General features: G+C 35.3%; 1 protein-coding gene across 1 annotated transcript in view; it reads right to left on the reverse strand.

The window, feature by feature from the left end:
* The window catches only part of LOC149833224 (calcium-dependent lipid-binding family protein), a 226,229-nt gene that overhangs the window by 189,096 nt on the left and 12,963 nt on the right, over positions 1-24,170 (reverse strand). The window contains exons 6-8 of the mRNA XM_090015000.1: positions 22,993-23,046; positions 22,628-22,731; positions 22,350-22,467 (exon numbers count right to left, since the gene is read on the reverse strand). Coding sequence (XP_089871126.1) covers positions 22,350-22,467; positions 22,628-22,731; positions 22,993-23,046 — 276 coding nt within the window. The remainder of the gene's footprint in view (positions 1-22,349; positions 22,468-22,627; positions 22,732-22,992; positions 23,047-24,170) is intronic.

The raw sequence follows: 24,170 nt of genomic DNA on the forward strand, positions 1-24,170 counted from the left end.
TATTTATTTAAATTGAGTTAAAAACCCATGGTATAATCTAAGGTGGTATATGTACCAGAGACCACCTTGAATAGGGAAACAAGTAGGAAAGTCTTGACTTTCCCAAAACCCCTCCCATACGATTTTGGGAATGAATCATTTAAAAAGGGAATGTTGTGTGGAGGAGCCAAGTGGCACCCCTCCCTAACTTGTTATAGGTTTACTCTTAAATTGAGTAAGGTAAGTAGAAATCACCCTCCCCTCACAAAATACGATTTTGGAGTCCATTTTTGGCATGGACTTTTATTAAGGAAGATAGAGAAAGGTGTTAAAATGAAAAATTGTACATATAAATATAATAATATTATATTATTATATATATAAATACATTTTTCATTTCTTTCTTTTCTGTATTTTTTTCCCTTTATTTTTATTTTTTGTCTTTATGTCATCTAGTTCAGTTTGAACTAAAATGACTGTTGCTAGTCAAGTCCTGTCCAGACTTGACTAGCAATAGAGTTGTTGGACTGTGTCCAACAGCTCTATTGAGTCCTCTTTCAGCTGTGTATATAAAGGGGTGCAGCCCCTCTTGTATTTTATTCCAATGCTTCTTAAGCAATTGGTTTTTCATATCAATAAAGAATACATTTTTATTTTTATTTTGTTTCCAGTTATACCCGTTTTAAGGGTTATGCTTTAGTGTCATTCTTGACACTTGCCCTTGTGAATCTAAGCTCGTGTTTCGAAGACCCCCATTTCATTTCATGGTATCAGAACCGCGGAAGTACTAAATCTTGAGGAAAATCTGTCTCGATTTTCGTGTCTGTTTGCAAAAGTGTTTGCCACTTGAAGAGAAGTGTTTTATCACTTCAGTGGGGAAGATTTCACATCTTGTTGTATTGTTTTTTCTTCTTTCTTTTTCATTTTCCTTCTTGTTTCTCTTTTATCCCTATTCTTCCTCTCCTTGTAATCGATAGATGACAATGATAAAGTCACCATCATGCCTATGAAACTAAGTGATACGAACTATGTAACATGGGCTTCAATCATGAAGCACCATATATGGGGAAAAGGCCTATGGGGGATTCTGGATGGTTCCGATTCGGAACCTAAGCTATCTCTTACTAAGAGGTCTCTCTATCGGAAGAAGAGAAAATCAAGGTTATTGCCTCATACGAGAAGAAATGGAAAAAATGGAGAATATATCATGCGAAGATAATGTCATGGCTTATCAATAGCGTTGACATTAAAAAATGCTCAAGTCTTGCCAAATTTGATTGTGCCGACAAGGCATGGGAATACCTTAAGAATATGTATTCCCTTAAAGATATTGCACACGTGTGCAACCTCCAAGAAAAAGTTCGAATGATGAGACAAGGAGACAAAACTATTTGTGAATATTACAATGGGTTGTCCGAACTTTTGGAAGAACCCATTTTAGAACCAAAGTGGCATTGTGCCGAAGACATCGAGCTTCATCAGAAACAACTCAATGTTGAACATTTTTACCAGTTTATCACTGATTAAGGCCGGAATTTGAAACCACTAAATTGGCCCTACTTCACAGGGGAAAAATTTCTTCTATTGGTTGAAACAATGGAAGAAAATTGTCTCTGGAAAGGTTCTTTAAAAACTGAAGATGATTCCGTTTTAGTTGTGTCTAGACCAGGGAATCATATTCGATCATATAGGCCTTCTCACTTTACCAGACAAAATGGTGATTATGATAAGAAGAAAGTTATTTGCCATCACTGTCATGAATCGGGACACTACAGGCCAGAATGTCCCAAACTTAAGGAGTCGAGAGAAAAAAGAGCTGCAATTGCTGGATCGAAGCCTAAAGATCAAGATGCACCAGTTTCCCTGACCCAACTAATGGAGATTCTCCAGCCTCTCATCAAAGGTGTATTTTCCTCATCTGAACTTCAACCGGCGCAGCAGCCTCATCTTTTTCTGATCCAGGTAAAATTTCTTTGCTCCTTGACTCTGGTGCAACTTTTCATATGACCCCAAATAATCAAAGTCTATCCAAATATGTTAAAAAAATAACAAGTGTGTCAAAGGTCTTTACTGTAGATGGGACTTCTCTTGAAAGAGAAGGAATAGAAAATTTTGAAAAAACTTATAAAACAAAGAAATTTTTTATTCCAGACATTAGACATGTTCCCAAATTAAATTTAAATCTTTTATCTGTATCTCAAATTTCTGATTATGAGCGTAATATTTCATTTTCTTCTCATGGTTGTTGGGTACAGGATCGCCAGTTAGGCAAGCTGATTGGGGAAGGCCATAGAGAAGGAGGACTCTATTACATGGATTTTTTGGAAATGCAGAAGAAAGCTTTTTGTTATAATATTCAAAAAATAGAGTTGGAATTGTGGCATAAGAGACTTGGTCACCCACATATAGCCAAAATCCAACATTTTCCAAATCTAGGAAAATTTTGTAACTCTGAATCATTTGATTGTAAAGATTGTATTCTCAGTAAAATGAAAAGATTACCATTTCAGAACAAAACCTTTTTCTCTTCAAGACCACTTGAATTAATACACTCGGATGTTTGGGGTCCTGCACAAGTAATTTCTAAAGGAGGATTTGTTTACTATGTTATTTTTGTCGATGATTTCTCCCGACATACGTGGATATACTTTCTCAAACATAAGTCTGAAGTATTTTCATACTTTCAAACTTTTCATAATATGGTTAAAAACAAGTTTCAAAATGATATTACTATTTTTTGCACAGATTCAGAGGGAGAGTTTTTATCCACAGATTTTCAAAATTATCTTAAATTGCAAGGCATCACACATCAAAGATCGTGTCCTTATACACCTTAACAAAATGGACTGGCAGAACGAAAACATTGCCATATTATAGAAACCACTAGGACTTTATTAATAGCAAATCAAGTCCCGAAAGACTTTTGGGCAGAAGCTGCCTTAACTGCCACCTATCTCATTAATAGGATGTCATCTTCTTCGTTACAAAATATCACTCTCATTGAAAAACTTATGAACATTTCTCCAGACTACTCTAGACTAAGAATATTTGGGTGCAAATGTTTCATATTTACTGACAAAAATGATAAACTTTCCCCTCGTGTGATTCTCTGTGCCTTTTTAGGATATGCTGAAAAACAGAAAGGTTATAGATGTTTTGACTTCAAAAATAATAGACTATATGGGTCTAGAAATGTTTCCTTTCTTGAAAATGAGAGCTTCTTTGAATTTAAAAAATTAAAAGACGTCACTGAGTACTCCTTTTTGCTAGATCTAACATCAACATCTGATGAATATGACCTTGACTGTAACTTTGATGATGATCAAAGAATTATTGATCTTAATGTTGAAAATGAAGAAGTTCATAGAGATACTAGTATTCAATATTCCAGGCGACAAGAGTCTAATCCTCCATGTGCACTTGAAAAATATTCTAACATTCCAACTAGACAATCATCTCGAGTCTCGAGGCCTCCAGGAAAGTTTGTATCATACGAGTCTTTCTCACCCACATATAGGGCAGTTATTGCATTAATTCACTCATATGAAGAACCATCCACATATTTTCAAGCAAAAAATGATATCAAATGGATAGAAGCCATGAAAGTTGAATTAGATGCACTTGAAAAGGCTTCCACATGGAATATTCAAGATCTTCCTCCAGGGAAGAAAACTATAGGATGTCGATGGGTTTATAAAATTAAAACCAAGAGTGATGGTACTCTTGAAAGATATAAAGCTCGTTTAGTAGCCAAAGGTTATGCCCAAGAAGATGGGATTGATTATGAAGAAACCTTTGCTCTGGTGACTCGTATGACAATTGTCTGAACCTTAATTGCCTTAGCTTCTATCAAAAAATGGTGTATTTTTCAAATGAATGTCAAAAATGTTTTTTTAAATGGAAAGCTAGTTGAAGAAGTATACATGGAACCCCCTTCTGGTCTAAGTATTCCTAAAGGTAAAGTCCTTCGCTTAGAAAAACTCTTTATGGACTTAAACAAGCACCCAAAGCTTGGTATGATAGGTTTAATCGTGTTATGATTGATATTGGTTTTCAATTATGTTTAACTGACATTGCTTTGTTTATTAAGAATTTTGATGGAGGGATCATTGTGCTTCTTCTCTATGTGGATGATATGATCATCACCGGAAGCGATAAACAGGGAGTTGAAACAATCAAAACACTTCTTAAATCTCATTTTGAAATGATTGATTTGAGCTTGTTAAGATATTTTTTAGGCATTGAAGTTGCTTATTCTCCTAGAGGATATTTATTATTTCAGACTAAATTTGCTTTTGATATTGTTTTCAGGTCTGGTATTACTGATGATAAGAAAGTTGACACTCTATAAGTCGTTAATGTTAAAATGAAGATTGATGATGGAGAACTTCTTGCACACCCTACTCCCTACAGACAGCTTGTTGGGGCACTTTCCTATCTATCCATTACCAGACCAGATATAGCATATGTTGTTCACACAACAAGTCAATTTCAACATGCTCCTACTTCTGTTCATATGGGAGCAGTCATGCGTATTATCAGATACATCAAGTCCTCTCTTTCACGAGGACTTTTCTTATCTTCCTCCACTTCTCTTGATTTAATTGCATATACTGATGTTGATTGGGAAGGTGATCCCAATAACAGACACTCAACCACTGGCTTTTGTGTCTTTTTAAGGGAATCATTGATCTCGTGGAGGTGTAAAAAGCAGCAGAAGGTATCTCTCTCATCCACTGAAGCTGAATACAGAGTCATGGCAACCACGAGCATGGAAGTAGTTTGGCTCCGACGACTGCTTGCTGACATTGGAGTTGAAGCAACAAAGGCTTCACAAATGTGTTGTGACAACAAAAGTGCGATCTACATTGCCAGTAACAGAACATTCCACGAACGCACCAAACACATCGATATGGATTGTCACTACGTCAGAAAGGAATATCTACACGGGATAATTGATCTGCCATATGTCACTTCAGAATATCAGTTAGCAGACTTCTTTACAAAGCTTCTCGTTGCTCCCCGATTTCACTTTCTCTTAGACAAACTTTCGCTCATTGTACCGTAAGTTTGAAGGGGTGTTAAAATGTAAAACTGTACATATATATATATATATATATATTTCATTTCTTTCTTTTCTGTAATTTTTTTTCTTTATTTTTATTTTTTTTCTTTATGTCATCTAGTTCAGTTTGAACTAGAATGAGCTTAATACAGATGTTGGACTGTGTCCAACAGCTCTATTGAGTCCTCTTTCAGTTGTGTATATAAAGGGGTGCAGCCCCTCTTGTATTTTATTTCAATGCTTCTTAAGCAATTGGTTTTTCATATCAATAAAAAATACATTTTTATTTTTATTTTGTTTCCAGTTATACCCTTTTTAAGGGCTATGCTTTAGTGTCATTCTTGACACTTGCCCTTGTGAATCTAAGCTCGTGTTTCGAAGATCCCCATTTCATTTCAAAGGGGGGGGGGTAACCTCTTCCACCCCTTACACGATTTTGAGAGTCCCCACTAAGGTGGACTCTAAATCAATCCCCATTGTGAATAGGAACCTCCAAGAGGATTCCTATTCCAAATAGATTTGGGTCACTAGACTCACTACCTCTATAAAAGAGGGACCCGTCACACGACCCATCCCCCCCTCACTTTCTTGTTTTGTTCTTTTTCTTTTCTTCTTTGATCTCTCTTCTATCTTTTTCTTTCATCCACACGTTTTGGGGTAGGAGACTCCATTATAAGAACTTTTTGGTATTGGTAGTGCAGCTAAGCGTGGAGGGAGGCGATTCAATTCAACCGATCCCATCAATTCAAAGTGGACGTTTTCTTGATTCCAACCGCTTTTGAATTAAGGTAGGTACGCATGATCATTGGTGTATGCTTAGTGTTAGGGGTATGTGTGTCTGCTGTGGTAGATCCATACATGCATATCAGTACATGCATGTCCCTATATGCATATCGGTCCCTAAGCATTGCAAGGGATTGATATTACAAGGATTACGATGTTAGTTTTCTCCAAAACGATTTCCGAGAAATCCATTTTGGAGAAGCTAAGCCGATGTAAAAAATAATAAAAATAATATTTCCTAAGGTATAATACGTTAAGATGTATGGGTATTGAGATTTGCATTTCCTTTTCATGGCATGCCAGACCATTAATGGATGGGATATTATTGGTCCTGAACCTTTTATTTTTTTTTTGAAACTGAGTTCTTGTTTGTGTAGCATACTATGATGAATCGAGTAGGATCTGCAATACGGTGATTCTGCTAGGTTTATTTCTTTTAAGAAGGCTATATAAGGGGATTAGCCCAGCAGTAAAAAAAATGACCATGCACCATAAAGAGCCACGGGCCTGATCTGCTCAAGCTGACCCTGGATGTGAATGTGCATGGGGGTTATGGTTGAGAGTGCCCCGGCCTGATTTGCTTATTCATGACTGGGTTCAACACCTATACATGCGTATGGAATTACTTGTGGTTCTTATTTTTTATTTGTTGCTATTTGTTTAATACATTGTGAAACCATTCTCTACTTGTGTCATTTTAGTAACCATGAGTTTTCTCCCCTCCCTGCAAGTGTTAATTGTATTTCTATTCACATAAATATTCGGAGGATGTGTTTCCTAGTTGGCTTCTTAAGAAAACTGTATTGGCTAGAACTCATATTTTTGGTCAAACTTAATGTTTGCATTGCTAAAATAGGGAGAAGTCTTTCATATATGACAGGAGTGATAGAATAAATCTAAATGCACACAAAGTGTCGTGCATTACCATTACTGCTGGTTTCTTGTAATGACATCAGCACACCACCTTATAAGGCACGGCAGGCTGGGGTCAGCCCGACCCCCAGCCTGTCCCTTTTCCCTTCCTTTCGGGTGACCAGCAGGGTGTGCCACCCTGCTGGTACGTTGCAGGCCCTGATCAGTGGTATGTTGTATAACTTATAGGGGTCTGCCGCAGCGCAGCTTGCCTTTATATATATATATATATATATATATATATATATATATATATATATATATATATATATATATATAGTTTGTGTGTGCTACCTTGTGTGAGAACCTTGCAAGATCAAAATCATATGGTATCACGGTATGACTAGTAGCGGTCCGGTGCAGCCCAGCCAACCTATATATATATATATATATATCAGGTAAGCCCCATCCTCAATGGTATGGTTGTATACTCATTTGGGATGGTCGTTCCATTTGGAAAACCGGTAAAATTATGTAGGCTTGGTTTGTTTTATGTTCTGCCCATCATGTCAATGGAATGAGCACACATGAGTATGTCTTCCTAAATGCAGAATTTATTATATGCATATGAAAAAGGATATTATGTTGTCATTGATCTTTGACAAAAAATGATGAGGTCGATAATGCTATTTGTTTTAAGTATGATATTGTAATTGATATCTTGAATCTGCATGCGGATGTCATGAAAGTAAGTGCATGTTCTTGTGAATTTTGCACGATAATGGATATTGTAGTAACATGATTATGTGAAAGCTCGAAATTGTTCTTGTGATTAGGTGCCATACAAGAACTTGAGAGTTATAATTTGTGTGACATGTTATGAAAGTGTTATGACGCATTTGGTGTGATGTGTGCACATGTATTTTGCCAAGGCTAGGCATGTGGTTGAAAAAGACCAATGGGGGTTGCGACAAGTACACCCAAATTTATAAAATTGAATATGCATGCACACATAACCTAAACTAATGCCTGACTGGTTTAAAGGCGCTGGGGTTTTCTTTTCAGCTGGTTTAAAAGCACCAGGAGCACACTGGATGGGTTATATGAATGAATTAAATTAAATTAATTGACTACCGTATTTGAGTAGTCCATTGCTCCTGCCATGGAAGCAGGCATGCTAAGTACCCTGGAGGGGTACTTGGACTCTGGAAGCCTGGATGCCCAATGAGGTAGGTACAGGTGGGATGATGCTTGCAAATGATAAAATAATATAAAAAGACTTAATAACCCATCCATCTGCTTTGGAATTTGGATCCAAGCCTAAGAGAGACAACATGGCAGTTTCTCATTTGTCCCTAACTTGACTCCAAACTTAAGTAGACTCAAAACATAGATGCATAAAAAATAAGACTCTCTTCCCTCCCCCTCTCAACCAACATTCACCCCCACTTCTTTAACCCTCCCTCCCTCTCTCCCTCTCCATCTCTATCCCACTTCTACATGTTTGTCTTTCTCTCTCAAGTTGGTTACTATAACTTTTTTTTTAAAGGTTAATCTCTCTCTCTCTCTAAGCAGTCCAACCTTCATAATGTCATCGAAATAGGTAGTGGAAGAAGCACCATCATTTCATGCTTTGATGGTAATGTAGAGTTTCACAAGGGGTGCATGTATGGGAAAGTATTATCGGCTCATTTGGCATCCAATGTGATCCGGACCATTGAACTCAAAAGAGTGTACACCCCTACTAGAGCTTCTCCACCTACAGTACTGGGTTGACACCATAGGGTTTTAACAATTAAAATAAAGGGAATTTTTTTTGGAGAATCTTCACTCTTATTCTGATTATTGATCTCAGTATGATACAAATTTTAACATTTATATGTTGCTTCAAGCAAGTTTCACTATGTTGTGACACTCAACAAAGGTCGTTCAGTTTGGGGCTTCATGGGTTTTAAGAATGTATGAGAAGATTTTGCTATTTTAGAAACTCGTTGTCCTGTTTCGGGACCCGCCTTTTTAGTTTAAGGGAGTTATGAGGAAATAAATTTAATATGGTAAATGGTTATAGTTAGGAAGAAAGAGATTATCATAAACAATCCATTCAAATGCATAAGGTAGAGTTAAGAGGATAAACATGACAAGTCTTTATCAAAATTAAGGTATCTCTCTCTCTCTCTCTCTCTCTCTCTCTCTCTCTCTCTCTCTTCAGCCTTCAGTTTAGCTTGGTGCAGAGCATCAGCACATTAGGAGTGATGGGAAAAGAAGACACTACAAAGAAATGAGCAGTTAAGAGAAGTGGAGGTGAATACAGAGAGGGGGGGAATGATCACGGTATATGCTGCTCATTCCTTGCAAAAAGTTAGGTTTATAATTAGGATGTCATCCTGTTTACAGACATACCCCTGCACAAACCATCAAATGACAAATAACTTATCAAAATCAAGGCTGAACTTATGAAACGGTTGTTAAATTGTATATATCTGTACATATATTGCAGATACATATAATATGTGTGTGTATTTATATGTCCACATACCAATGTATGGATATGTATTACGTACATATATACATATGTATATATGTGTGTGTACCATATATATATTATTGTAACCATCTTCTTTCTCTTTTTTCTTTTTCTTTTGTTTGTTTAGTTCTTTTTGAACTAGTCAACATAAAGTTGACTAGTCAATAGAGTTGTTGGAGCTAGTCCAACGGCTTTAAATAGAGCCATTGGACTAGCTCCAGCGTCTCTATTGAGTTCCCATATTGTATATAAATACTGGTGAACGCCCTCTCTCAAATCAATAAAATATTATTTCTATATTTTGTGAGCCTCTTTCATGTGCCCTTTTGTGGGTTTTGTGAGTGCCCTTTTGTGACTCTTTTGTGTGTCCACTTTGGTGATTGGAGGACATTGTTGAGGCTCTCGTTTCCTTTCAAGGTATCGGAGCTTGGTGGTGCGAAGCTCCTCGTTGATGTTCGTTGGATATTGATTGCACACTTGGATTCAAATCCAAGTGTTTGTGTGATTTATTGGTAGTGCTAGATCGGTGTTGACTCTACTTCAAAAAAATTTGGAGTGATCGTGTTTGTTTCTTTTTGTCCTTCTCCATATCTTTTCTCAGTCAAATCTCTTTATCTCTCTCTCTCTCTCACCCTTGTAAAATGGATGACAAAGAAAGTGTCGCCATTATGAGGTGAAACTTAATGATTCCAACTATGTAACATGGTCTTCAATTATGAAGAACCATATTTGGGGGAAAGGGTTGTGGAAACTAGTGGATGGATCCGATCAGGAGCCTAAATTATTTCTCACTAAGGTAGAGAACAAGAAGGAACTTCCTCTTACGAAGGGTAAGAAAACTAAAGCCCAAGATAATTATGAGAAAAAATGGAAGGAATGGAGGATGGGACATACCAAGATCATGTCTTGGCTCATTAATAGTGTTGATATCAAGGAATGGAGGATGGGACATACCAAAAGCATAAAAGACTTGGCTATCCGAACGTATCCAAAATTCAGTATTTTCAAGTTTGAGAAAATTTTGTAATTCTGAAAATTTTACTTGTGAGGATGGTATTCTTTGGCAAAATGAAGAGATTACTATTTCAAGAAAAAACTTGTTTCTTCTAGACCGCGTGAGTCAATACATTCGGATGTTTGGGGCCCAGCTCCTGTGATATATAAAGGTGGATTTTCTTATTAAGTAATTTTTGTTGATGATTTTTCTAGACATACTTGGATCTATTTTCTTAAACATAAATTTGAAGTTTTTATATTTTTCAAATATTTCACAATTTGGTTACAAATAAATTTAAAAATGATATTTTTATCTTTCGCACTCACTCAGGCAGAGAACTTTTATCAAAAGAATTTAAAGATTACCAAAACCCCTAACCTAAATGGCATCACACAACAAAAATAGTGTCCTAACACTCCACAGAGTGATTTTGATATTGAAGAAAGTCATGAGCTTTAGAAATGATGCAGAGAGTGAAGAACAATCTCATGATGATGAGATTAGATAAGAGTAATCCTGTAGAGAGCAAAATTGTATACAATACACTAGGCATAGTGATTCTAAACGTCATGAGCTTTAGAAACATTTTGAAATGACTGATTTGGGTTTTTTAAATATTTTCTTGGAATTGAAGTTGTTCATTCTCCTAAAAGTTATCTATCGTCTCAGTCTAAATTTGCTCTAAATATTGTTTTTAGGTCTGGAATCACCGGTCATAACAAGGCTAACACTCATGAGGTAGTCAATGCCATTATGAGAATTGATGATTGAGAACCGCTTGAAAATCTGACGTCATACAAACAGCTTATCGGAGTACTTTCTTATTTTTCAATTACGAGACTTGATATACCGCATGCAGTTCACACAACTAGTCAATTTCAGCATGCTCTCACTTCTGTTCACATGGGTGTTGTCTTGTGCATTATTAGATATATTAAAACTTATATTTATCGAGGCTTTTTTTATTTGTCTATTCAACATTAGATTTAATTTCTTATATTGATGTTGACTGGGGAGGTGGTCTCAATAACAGACATTCAACTATAGTTTTTGTGCATTTTTAGGTAAATCGTTGATCTCATGGCGGTGTAAAAAGCAACAAAAGGTCGCTCTCTTGGACTGAAGTTGAATACCGAGACATGACTACAACCACTATGAAATTGGTATTGCTCAGAAGATTTCTTAGCCGATATAGGAGTTCAAACAAATGGAGCCTTACGAATATATTGTGAAAACAAAAGTTCTATCTACATTGTCAGCAATCGGACTTTTTTATCACAACATATTGAGATGGATTGTCATTATATATGAAAGGAGTATCTACATGGCACTATCGATCTGCCCTATGTTAACTCTGAATACCAGTTAGCAGATTTCTTCATCAAACCTCTCATTGCACCTAAATTTCACTTTCTCTTAGGCACAAACTTTTGGTCGTCCAACCGCAAGTTTGAGGGGGAGTGTTAAATTTCATATGTCCATACATATATTGTAGATATATATAATATGTGTATTTATATGTATACATACCAATGTATGCATATGTATTATGTGTTAGAAAATAATACATATATGTATATACTTGAATATATATATATATACACATGTATATGTATATATACTCTTCTTAATACAAGGGTATGTATATGTATATGTATATGTATATATACGTATTTAAAGTACATACATATATATTTGTAATCTTTTTTCTTTTTCTTTATTTTTTACTTCTTACTTTATCTTTTTGTTTCTTTTTACTTTGTATTTTCTGTTAGTTAATCACAGGCTGTGCAGTTGCACAGTCTGCTAAAGACAGAGTGTGCAGCTGCACAATCGGCTAAAGAATTAGAGACGTTGGGACTACAGTCGTTGGGTACAGCTCAACGACTACCTCTCTATTGGCTTCCTTTATAAATAAGGGCTTCAGCCCATTGTAAACTTCACTTATGAAAAGGGCTTTTACTCCGTTATATTCATTAATAAAAGGGTGCATTTGAAGCACTTTGCTCACGTGTGTGGTGGTGTGTGGTGTGAATACTTGAAGACTATTTTGTGTTGGCATATGCTTATGAATGTCTGAAGTATCAAGTTAGTTGGAAACTTGATTGCATGTTAGGCGCTTCGCATGGTATCAGAGCTTGGTGTATGGTAGGCTACATCGTAAAGCGTGCGTACTCTACTTCGTGGTGGTGATTCTTTTTTTCTTCTCTAATTCACCATGGGTGAATCTTTTTCACACAATACAAGAATTCCAACTTTATTCCACCATTCAAACTTGAAGGAAGCAACTACAACATTTGAGCGGGACACTTGGAGACGTTCATCAAAGGTCAAGGTTTGTGGGGATTCGTAAGAGGTAATATTCTTGAACCCACTCCCAAAATTTCATTAGGTGAAAATGGGGTTGAGACTAGTCTCGAAGAAAGAAACAAAGCCATGAAAGAATACTATAAAAAATTGGATGAATGGAAAATGAGAAACGCAAAAATCCTTTCATGGATGCTAAGTGGAGTTGAGACGAAAAATGCCTCAAATCTATTATGCTACAAAAAGGCAAATGAAGCATGAGAATATCTTAAAGGTATATTTACCGAAAAAGATATGGCTCACAAATATTATCTCAAAGAAAAGGTTAGAAATATCAAACAACAAACAACAACAACTACGCCTTCATCCCAAAACAATTGGGGTCAGCGATATGAACCAAAAAAGAAATTCATTTTGGGTCTTCCACATGAATCCTTTTCCTCCAATCATTTCTATCCAACGCCATGTCCTCGGTGAGGTTCAAAGCATTCATATCCTTTCCTATCATCTCCATCCAAGTCTTCCTAGGCCTACCCCTACCTCTTTTAACTAATATATTTTCCCATTTCTCCAACCTTCTAACTGGAGCATCATTAGGCCTTCGCCGAATATGTAAGAGATTACTTTATGAAATTATCTTCCATTTGGACCCAACTTGCCCAATTTGAACCCAAATGAGAAGGTAAGTGTATAGAAATGCGAAGAATTCAAGTTGAAGAAGATAGACTCATCGCCTTCCTCTATGGTTTGAGACCTGAATTTGAACAAACAAGGGTCTCCTTGCTATCATCTTCATCACCTCCTCTTATTCATGAGATCCTCACTAAACTTAGTGGAGAAGAAACTAGGCTAAACATAAGTAAAAATGTTAGTATTTTTGCTACCTCTAGCAATGGTCAAGAAGAGGATTGCGCTTTTGCCGCATCTAAACCAGGACATTACATTAAGCCATATAAATTGTCTCACTTTAATAGGAATAGAGGAGAATCAAAAATCATTTGCCATAACTGTAATGAGCCAGGTCACATTAGGTCTGAATGTCCTAAATACAAATATAGACCTCAAGAAAAACGTGTTGACGTTGCACCATCAAAACAAGATAAGGAGACTTTGAATCTCAACGACCTCACCAAATCCTTATCTCAACTAACGGAGGCATAACAACCATTGCTTAAAGGATCTACCTCAGGAGCGGCCATTGCATCATCTTCCTCTCCTGGTATGTGCTCTTGGCAATATGATTCAGGAGCTTATTTTCATATGACTCCACATAAGTCTATATTATCTCAATGTCAATCTAATTCAAAAACATCATTTGTTTTCACTGCTGATGGTACTGCCTTAGAAATAGAAGGTATTGGAACTTTTAAAAATGATTTGTCAAAATATAGCAAATTTTATATTCCAAAAATAAGATTTATGCCTAAACTTCATCTTAACATACTTTCAGTTTCGCAAATCTCAGATTATGGATGTGATGTCATTTTCTCATCAAATAAATGTTGGGTGCACGATCGTCAATCCGCAAAATTGATTGGGGAAGGTTCTAAGTAAGGAGATCTTATTATATGGATTTCCTTTGTATTCCAAAGGAATCATTTTGTAACATTGCCCAAACAAAAGATATACGGACTTATCACCATAGACTTGGGCATCCAAATATAAAGAAATTAAATCTTATACTTGTTACCAAGAATATTTGTAAAAAAAATTGAATGTAAAGAATGTTTACTTGGCAAAATGACAGTCTTGTCTTATGGTCAAAGAACTTTTTACTCTTCAATGCCTTTTGAATTAGTGCATTCAGATGTGTGGGGTCCTGCACCTGTAGCATCTAAAGGAGGATTCTCCTGCTATGTTGTGTTTATCGATGATTTCACTGGATATTGTTGGATTTACTTTCTTAAATTTAAATCTGATGTATTCGCAATCTTCAAAACATTTCATAACATGATTAAAAATCAATTTGAAAGAAAACTCAAAATCCTCCAAACTGAATCTGGAGAAGAATATTTGTCAAATGAATTTAAACAATTTTTAGAAAATGAAGGAATTCTACATCAAAGATGGTGTCCTAAACTCCACAACAAAACAAAATTTCAGAGAGAAAACACAAACACAATATAGAAACTACAAGGACTCTCCTTATTGCTAAAAATGTTCCAAAAAATATTTGGGTTGAAGCGTTTAACTTCAATATATCTTATAAATAGGATGACTTCAAAAACATTGTCCAATGAAATTCCCTTTGAAAATTTATTTAAATATGAACCTGATTATCAAGGACTGAGAATCTTTGGTTGCAAACGTTATGTTTTAAATGATAAAGGAGATAAATTGTCCTCTAAAGCTATTCTTAGTGCTTTCATTGGTTATTCTGAAACACAAAAAGGATTTAAATGTTATGATATAAAAAATGATAAACTTGTCGTCTCAAAGAATGTTAATTTTGTTCAAAATGAAAGTGGATTTGAAGGAAACATGTCGCAAGACATGAATTCCGATTACTCATTCTTGTTTAAACTACTGACTAATGATGAAAATATTTATGTAGAACCTCCTATTGAGAATATAACAACAGCTGAACCAATAGTATACACTAGAAGGAATCGAAATGCAACCAATGAACATGAAAATCAAAGTAATCATGAAGTATTAGAAATACCTTCAGAACAAATGACTATTCGTAGAGTTGAGCGAACATCAAGGATCTCAAATAAATTTGTATCTTATGACTCATTCTCCCCTAAACATAGAGCTTGTCCTATAGCTATTCATTCTTACTTTGAACCCTCGTGTTACAATGAAGCCAATAATTTACCCGAGTGGATAAAAGCTATGTATATAGAATTAGATGCTCTTAAAGAAGCTAATACTTGAAAATTTCTAAATTTATCTATCGAAAAGAAGACCATAGATGAGTTTTTAAGGTAAAAATCAAAAGTGATGGATCCTTGGAAAGACATAAAGTGAGGCTAGTTGACAACAGATATTCTCAAGAATACGGAGTTTATTACGAATAAACTTTTGCTCCTATTGCCAGGATGACTACAGTTCGAATGCTTGTAGCTATTTCAGCGATTAAAAATTAGAATATATTTCAAATAGATGTTAAAAACACTTTTTTGAATGAGAATCTTAATGAATAAGTATACATGGATGTTCCAACAGGATTGATAATTCCTTCAGGAAAAGTGCTTAAATTAAAAAAGGCATTGTATGGGCTGAAACAAGCACCTAAAGCTTGGTTTGATACTTTTAACAATGTTATTATAAGATATGGATTTAAACCATGCTATATTGATACAGCTTTATTTACCAAGAATTCTCCTGCAGGGATTACAATTTGACTTTTGTATGTTGATGATATGTTGACTACAGGTAGTGATAAAGAAGGAATCAAAAAAGTAAAACAATTTTTGAAAAATTCTTTTAAAATGATAGATCTTGGGTTTCTAACATACTTTTTTGGTATAGAAGTATCATAATCTAACAGAGGATACATATTGTCAATAACAAAGTTTGCTTCAGATATTATTGACAAGTCAGGACTATCAGATGATAAAGTTGTTGACACCCTAGAGACTGTTGGAATGAAGATACGAGTCGAAGATGGAGTGCCCTTGGACAACCAAACTCCCTTCAGACAGCTCGTGGGATCCCTTATGTATCTAAGTATTACAAGACCTGACATAGCTCATGTTGTACATATAGCCAGCCAATTTCAACATGCCCCAACATCAACTCATATGAGTGCAATCATGATAATCATTAAATATGTCAAAAGTACAATAAATAAGGGAGTTTTTCTATCTTCTTCTTCCTCCTTAGATCTTATTGCATACTCTGATGTTGATTGGGGAAGAGATCCAAATAATAGACGCTCAACAACTGGTTTTTGTGTGTTTCTAGGTGAATCATTGATTTCATGGAGATGCAAGAAACAACAAAATGTGTCACTATCATCTACAGAAACGGAATATAGAGCAATGACAACTACTACCATGAAAATCGTGTGGCTCAAACAACTAATTTTAGATATGGGAATTCACATTCAGAATCCTACAAGATTATGCTATGATAACAAGAGCTCCATATACATTGCTTAAAATCATACATTTCATGAAAGAACTAAGCATATAGAGATGGATTGTCATTTTGTTCGTGAAGAATATTTAAAGAATATTGATCTTCCTTATGTAACATCAGAATATCAACTTGCGAATTTCTTCACCAAGGCACTGTGCTCACCAAGATTCAGCTTTTTACTTGACAAACTTTCAGTGATTTCACCATAAGTTTGAGGGAGAGTGTTAGAAAATAGTACATATATATACTTGAATATATATATACATGTATACATATATATACTCTTCTTAATACAAGAGTATGTATACGTATATATATATATATATATATATATGTGTGTGTATTTAAAGTACATACCTATATATTTGCAATCTTTTTTTTTTATTTTTTACTTACTGTATTTTTTTGTTTCTTTTAAATTTGTATTGTTTGTCAGTTAATGACAGACTCTGCAGTTGCACAGTCACAGTCTGCTAAAGAATTATAGACGTTAGTCTGCTAATGACAGAATGTGCAGTTGCACATTCTGCTAAAGACAAATTGTGCAGCTGCACAGTCTGCTAAAGAATTAGAGACGTTGGGACTGTAGCCATTGGGTACAGCCCAACGACTACCTCTCTATTGACTTCCTCTATAAATAAGGGTTTCAGCCCATTGTAAACTTCCCTTATGAAAAGGGTTTTTACTCCCTTATATTCATTAATAAAACAATGCATTTGAAGCACTTTGCTCACGTGTGTGGTGGTGTGTGGTGTGAATACTTGAATGCTACTTTGTGCTAGCATATGCTTATGAATGTCTGAAGTATCAAGTTAGTTGGAAACTTGATTGCATGTTAGGCTCTTCACATTATGTACATATATACATATGCATATATATATATATATATATATATTCATATTTATTATTGTAACTGCCTTCTTTTTCTTTTCTTTTGTTTGTTTAGTTCTTTTTGAACTAGTCAACATAAAGTTGACTAGTCAATAGAGCTGTTGGATCTCGTCCATCGGCCCTAAATAGAGTCGTTGGACTAGCTCCAACATCTCTATTGAGTTCCCATATTGTATATAAATAGCAGTGAACCCCCTCTCTCAATGTAATGATTCTCGTATATTTTGAACATCAACAAAATATTATTTTTATATTTTGTAAGCCTCTTTTGTGTAGCCTTTTGTGGATTTTTTGAGTGAGCCCTTTTTTGGCTCTTTTGTATGTTCACTTTGGTGATTTGGTGGACTTTATTGGAGGCCCTCGTTAACTTTCAATTGTCCTTATATAAGAATAACAATTGTATTTTCTACAACTCCCACTAAAACCGGAAAGAACAGGTCTATCATCCCTAGCTTGCATATGATTTCCTTAAGCCTTGCCTTCCCAATTTCCTTTGCAAGAATATCTACAATATGTTCTCGTCTCTTATGATACAGCTCAGCTTGACATTTAGTGACCCCAAACTCAGGCTTGAACTCAGTTCATTAAACTACAAGAGCCTTGATTTGAGATTTTGGCACTCGTTTGAGTTTGCAAAACTACATAGACCTAGACATCAAGTCTCCATCTGTTCCCCTAGCTTTCTGCTTATTCAGATGCATGTTACGGAGGAGATTTCATTGATCTAAATTTCATGATTGACCAGGTCATTTTACTTACAAGATCTCCACTAAAATGCTTAAAAAAAGCAAGTCCATCATCTTGTGACCTTTACCGGAGCTTCAAGGGACCAAACAGCTCTATTTGGTTTTAGTAGCTTGAGAAGCATGGGAATCGGTTGTATGAGCTGGTTGTAAGTGAAAGTTCACTGTCGAAGGGCCATACACTGTGCAATCCTGTATCCATCTTAGTTGTCATAGGCGCTAGGCAGAGCCTAGGCGGTAAGCCCCAAAAAAAATTTAGGAGGGGCCTAGGCGGTATCAAAATAAAAAAAATTAAACAAAACATAAAAAACATAATAAGAAACATGTATACAACATAAAATCAATCAATAATAAGCAATAGACGAATAATATGCCGTTGAACACTGTAAAACAATTATATTACATAACTTTAACTTGCTCAAACAAATTAAGAATAAATTAACAATTGAATAAACAAACAATCCAACTAACAATGTGAATGAACAATACACAAAAAATAAAATCATGTATACAAAAAAATTAACAATACACAAATAATATCTTCTTCTTCTCAATAATAGACATAATACAATAGAGGAATAATGTCTTACTCTTCTTATTCTTCTCAACAATAAACATAATACAAGCAATAGACAAATAACATGTTTTCTCTTTCTTCTTCTTTTTCTTCTCGAAGAAGAAAACAAATGATGTCTTTAATAAAAAAACTAGGCTTTAAAAAAAACTAGGCGGCAATATAGGGCCCCACCGCCCAGTCCTGGTCGCCCAAGCGGTGCGGCTGCACCTAAGTCGCCTAGGCACCGCCTTTGACAACTAAGGTATCCATATAAAATATACAGAAAAAAATCAGAGAGAACATGTCTATCATCCCTAGCTAACATATGGTTCCTTAGGACCTGCCTTCCCAATTGCGTATGGGAGAATACCTACAATATGCATTGTTCTCTCATGGCACACTGAGTCGCAAGATATTTGAGTTCCCACCTTGTTCTAGGTGTTTTCACCTCCATTCCCAGTATAAACTATAAATCAAGAGGTGTTTTCACCTCCACTTCTGGTTCTATGTAAGCATCAAATTTACACATAAATGCACACAAATTTAACAGGCTATTGCTCTACAATCTAGAGATCATTGTATGTTTTCCGCAACATTGGATTTCCTACATTAGAGTGCCTATAGCCTGAAGTGGAACTCCTATTTTCCAATGATAATCTAAAGTGAAAATCTTTGATTTCTTCACCTAAAATACAACCTTATAAATTAATCATTAAAATATATTCATTACCTAAAATTTTGAAAAAACAATCTAGCATCCAAATATGTCATAATTATATCACTATCATTTCACAAAAAAGTCAAAATCCAAATACTGTGAAGACTGGGAATCAAGATCCCAACCACTTTCCTTTCCCGCTTCCTTGGAATTAGGATTCTTAGGTACTCTATGCGCTTTTCCTTAATTATGGTTAATCTTGATTGTGTCAAACTCGTATGCTATTGCAGTTCATTATATGTACTAGGCATGACAATATTTTCACTTAGTTAACCTCTTACTCCTAATTTTGTATGTTTCCATATATATTGTATTCATTTTCGTTGTTTTTTATTTTGATTAGATTGAAAGCTATTTTCTTTCTTTCCTTTCCTTGTCATTTAAGATCTGCTGTTGGCAACTACATTATAGATATTGGTTTTATTTCCTTCTTGTATGTACTAACTATTAAGATATTAAAACTCATCTTACATACTAGAAGTTTGTCATTTTAGAGACAATCTTCTCCATGATAGGTTCAAGTTTAATCAGATTTAGGTATGCCAAAAGACTTAACAATGTTTTTCCCAGTGTTGTAAATTTTATAGGGCTGATGGGTTGAGCGCTGTGAACAATGTTGATGTCTATCATCCTTGTATATGACCTTTAAAAACAAAAGATTCAGAATATGCCTCTTCTTCTAATAGTAGATGAAATGGAATCCACTTTTGGAGCATGGCCTCTAATTTTGCTGCATTTATGAACACTTATGACAGTGGATCACCTTGAACTACATACTTATATTAGTCAATCAGTCATTATGGCCATTTTTCTTTTTCTTTTCCCCCATTTCGTGCTTAAAGCTGCGCATTTTTAACATGAAAATTGTCACAGTGTACCATGTTTATTTGAATGCAGCATCTAATGCCCTGCATCTGTTAACATGGATATAGTTGTTGGTTTTTTCGAACTTAAAATCTGAAAACACATCACTTATACAGATGGATCAATCAATCATGTTGTTTGCTAAAGAAGGATGTTGAGATCTGATTGATATAGAAGTAGATGCATAAATTTTTAACTTGTAAACAGTTTTAGACTTTTAGTTTTTTTGTTGAGGAAATATTGGGCAACATGGGAAATACTGACATCACTTCATCCTTTACTTTCATCAAGAAAAGAATAGTCCTCCTAGCATAATCAACCACAAAAGATACAAAAAAAATGGAGTTTTCAACCTTCGACTAACACCTCACAGGATGGCTCATATACATCAGAATATAGGATTTCAAAAGGTTACAACTTCTTGAGACACTACAGAGAAACGAGGTACGATAATGTTTCACTCTTTGACATACATCACATCTTAGCAACACCTTAATAACATTGGGTAACACAGTTTGAAACTTTGACAAGGGTAGACATCCTACACTACCACGTGACAATCGAACATCCTCTAAAATTGGAGCCAAAATCAATTATTCCAAAGATGACACAGCTTGGGGTTCATCAAAAACATATAATCCTCTGCTCCGACCACCATAATGAAATGCCCTTCCCATCCTTTTCTTCAGTAGAGTCTCGATTAGCCAAATAGAGATCCATGTTCTTCTGAAAGTTTGGCCTCCCAATAACATCCCAACATTGTCTCCTAGCATATTGAGTCTTATCCTAGTGTATACAACTCAATTTATGCTTCTTATCTACAAGTCTTTGACCTCTTCCCCGAACCATTGCTCCCATTCTTTATGTACGTCACTCCAGCATGCTTTTGTCTTCTTCAAAAACTAGTAGTATACACCTGACACACAAAGAGGGAAAATCCTCTTTACCAAGGATATTGGTGTAAAGTTATATAGATTTATATATGTTTACACATATGTGTGTGTATATACACATATATGTATATGTATATTATAGGTATTTCTTTCCTATGTTTAGAATGTATTTTAGGGGAAATATGTAATTTTCAATTTTTTATTTTTTGTTTTTATTGTAATTTGTCTTGCTCTTATGGCAATTTTTGACATTGGAGGCAGAAGCTTTCAAATTTGGAACTGCGAGTTACAAGCAAGGTTAGACAGCACATATTCAAATATAACAGTCAGTTTAAGCCTTATCAAGATTTACTGCCTGTCCTTTCAACTATATCTTTGAAGCTGAAAGCATAAAGTAAAGCTCAGTTGAACATGTAACTCTTATGACCGAGAGCAACAAACATACAATCACATTTTACCTGGAACTTGCAGGGAATAGCGTGAAGCAGAAATTCATAACTTAACCATTGCAGAAGTTTAAAGGTTAACCAGAGACTATTTCCAATAGTTCAATCACTTCTTATCTCTTGAGCCCCTTTGACATTGCAGTTAACTTTGAAATTCAATTAATGTACCATGCCTTATGAAAACAATTTTAGCACCATGAAAGTATAGGCTGCAAGGAGAGATCAAGTAATACCAACTGTAGTTATCAAATGAGAATGGCAGCATTGAAATATTTTTATTCAGTAGAATTGCCAATGTTAGAAAATTATTTTCCTCTGATAAATCACTAACAAGAAGACATTTGAGAAAAACTCTTTTATGAGTATGTTTACACTAGCATACTTCTTCTGAGATACTTCCACATAGAAGATCTGCATATGGTACTTGGGCAAAATAGAGTATCAACAGCATTACTTGTGCCTATATGTAAACATATAGATGTGATATACCTGGTTATCAAGATATGCCACTAAGGAATCATTACATGTGCAACCAATGTCACAATAAGAGAAGCAAAATTATCAGAAAACAGCCAATTATCAATACGGTCTCTCATTTGCAAGCAAGAGTTGGGAAATTTTGTATTTGATAATCAGACCCACCTTGCGTAGCTTATCCAATGCACCACTTGTATCGAATGTTTCATTCCCATTTTCATCCATTGTTGCAGCAGCCAATTTTGCCAATGTAATCCCAGAGCAAAATGGATGTCCTGGATTTCTTTAAGAATAACAAAAGGGTGATTAGACAACATAAAGGAAAGGAGATAAGAGGAGTGATCAATAGAACAAGAAATCTGTGGATGTTCTCTTCAACATATTTGATGGTTTAGAAATGGATAATAACAAATCAAAGACAAGTAATCCAGTTATTAACTTACGTCATGTTGTCTTCATATCTGATATGTACATTGCTAATTGAGATTTTGAGATTGCCAATAATTGTGGCAATGAGGGAACCCAACCATGAATTTCCATCTGATGTCTGGAATAGATGCAAAGGAAAGATTAAGATAGAATCTCTAAGGCAATACCTCAAAAAGATAAATGTGAAGTCCTAAAAGAGTGCAAACAAATAAATAACTGATATTACCACCTAAGTGACTTGAATAAGACAATGCGTTGGAAAGAACACCAAAATCTTAAGACAAGATGTAGTAAGAGAGAGGGACAGATGAAAAAAAATTGTAATTTTTTAAATAATGCCAATGAAAGAGGAATTCAAAATTTTAGAAAAAAAACTCACATTTTCCAACTTCTGCCTCCGATCTTTTGCTTCAAGAATTGTGGACTCTGCTTCCTAAATTGGAAAAAGCCAATAGATCAATAATGGAATAAACTACAAAATCATACACATTATGAGTTAACAAATTGCAGTAAACAACAAACCCAGTTTCAGGCCCGCTCATTGGTAGAAACATCCAAACCATAGTCACAAATCTCGTTCTCAGGATATTCTGGACAAATAAATATCTTGGGATATTTTCAAAAAAGGTGTTTTCTGGGAACATTTTTGGGAAATGTCGGTAAACTAAAAAATAGAAACATATATATATATATATAGCGAGAGAGAGAGAGAGGGGGGGGGTTGAGTTGGGATGAGAACATGAAATCCAACGTGTGAGGGAAGTTTCACAGGCAACATACCGTATATCCTTGTACAGCATATTTCAAGGGACTCAGAATAGTCCCATATCGAAGGGAGTTGATGAAGGATGGCCCTCACACACATTATAAAAGAAGGTGAGGGCCCGGCCCTTCACTCGTACAACTGAAGGCTCTTTTTGGAGGTGGTGGGCAGCATTCAATGTTGTCTGCCATGCAGCAGTTATTGCCTACATGGCAGTTAAAGCCAAGGTTGCCAGAAGCGCCATAGGACATGGGGAAGCATGTTTTCCTAAAGCGCATTTTGGAAGCATGAAACGTGGCACTTCAGAAACGTTCTAAGCACCAAAAAAATGAGAAGTGTGCTTAACATTTAGGGGAAGCTCGCTTTCCCTTCTTTCTTTCTTTTTTTTGTGTTTTTGTTTTTATTTTTATTTTTCTTTCTTTTTTCTCTTTTTTAGCTTCCTAGGTTGCTTCCGGTTCCCTTCCTAGGTTGCTTCTGGTTCACTCCTCTTCTCGCTTCCAAGACTATTTCTGGTTCGCTTCTAAGTCGTCCCGCACTTCCCGCTCCCTAAAATTTTGGATGTTCCTTGCTTTCTGCTCCCGCTTCCCCGACTGGCAACTCTGGTTAAAGCAGCATTGCATTAAATATTGTGGAGAAGAAAATGTGATCGAAGCAATAATCAGTTTATTTCGTGATTTTTTTAAAATTTCACAAAAAATGAGATATTCATTTTTAGCGATGTTTTGAATATCTCACGTTTAATATGTAAAGATTTCATTTTAAGTTTAAATCACGTTCTTCTTTGCAAGATATTC

Source organism: Nuphar pumila, chromosome 7 (assembly GCF_984573655.1).
Source record: "Nuphar pumila chromosome 7, dmNupPumi1.hap1.1, whole genome shotgun sequence".
In the NCBI taxonomy this organism is placed as follows: domain Eukaryota; kingdom Viridiplantae; phylum Streptophyta; class Magnoliopsida; order Nymphaeales; family Nymphaeaceae; genus Nuphar; species Nuphar pumila.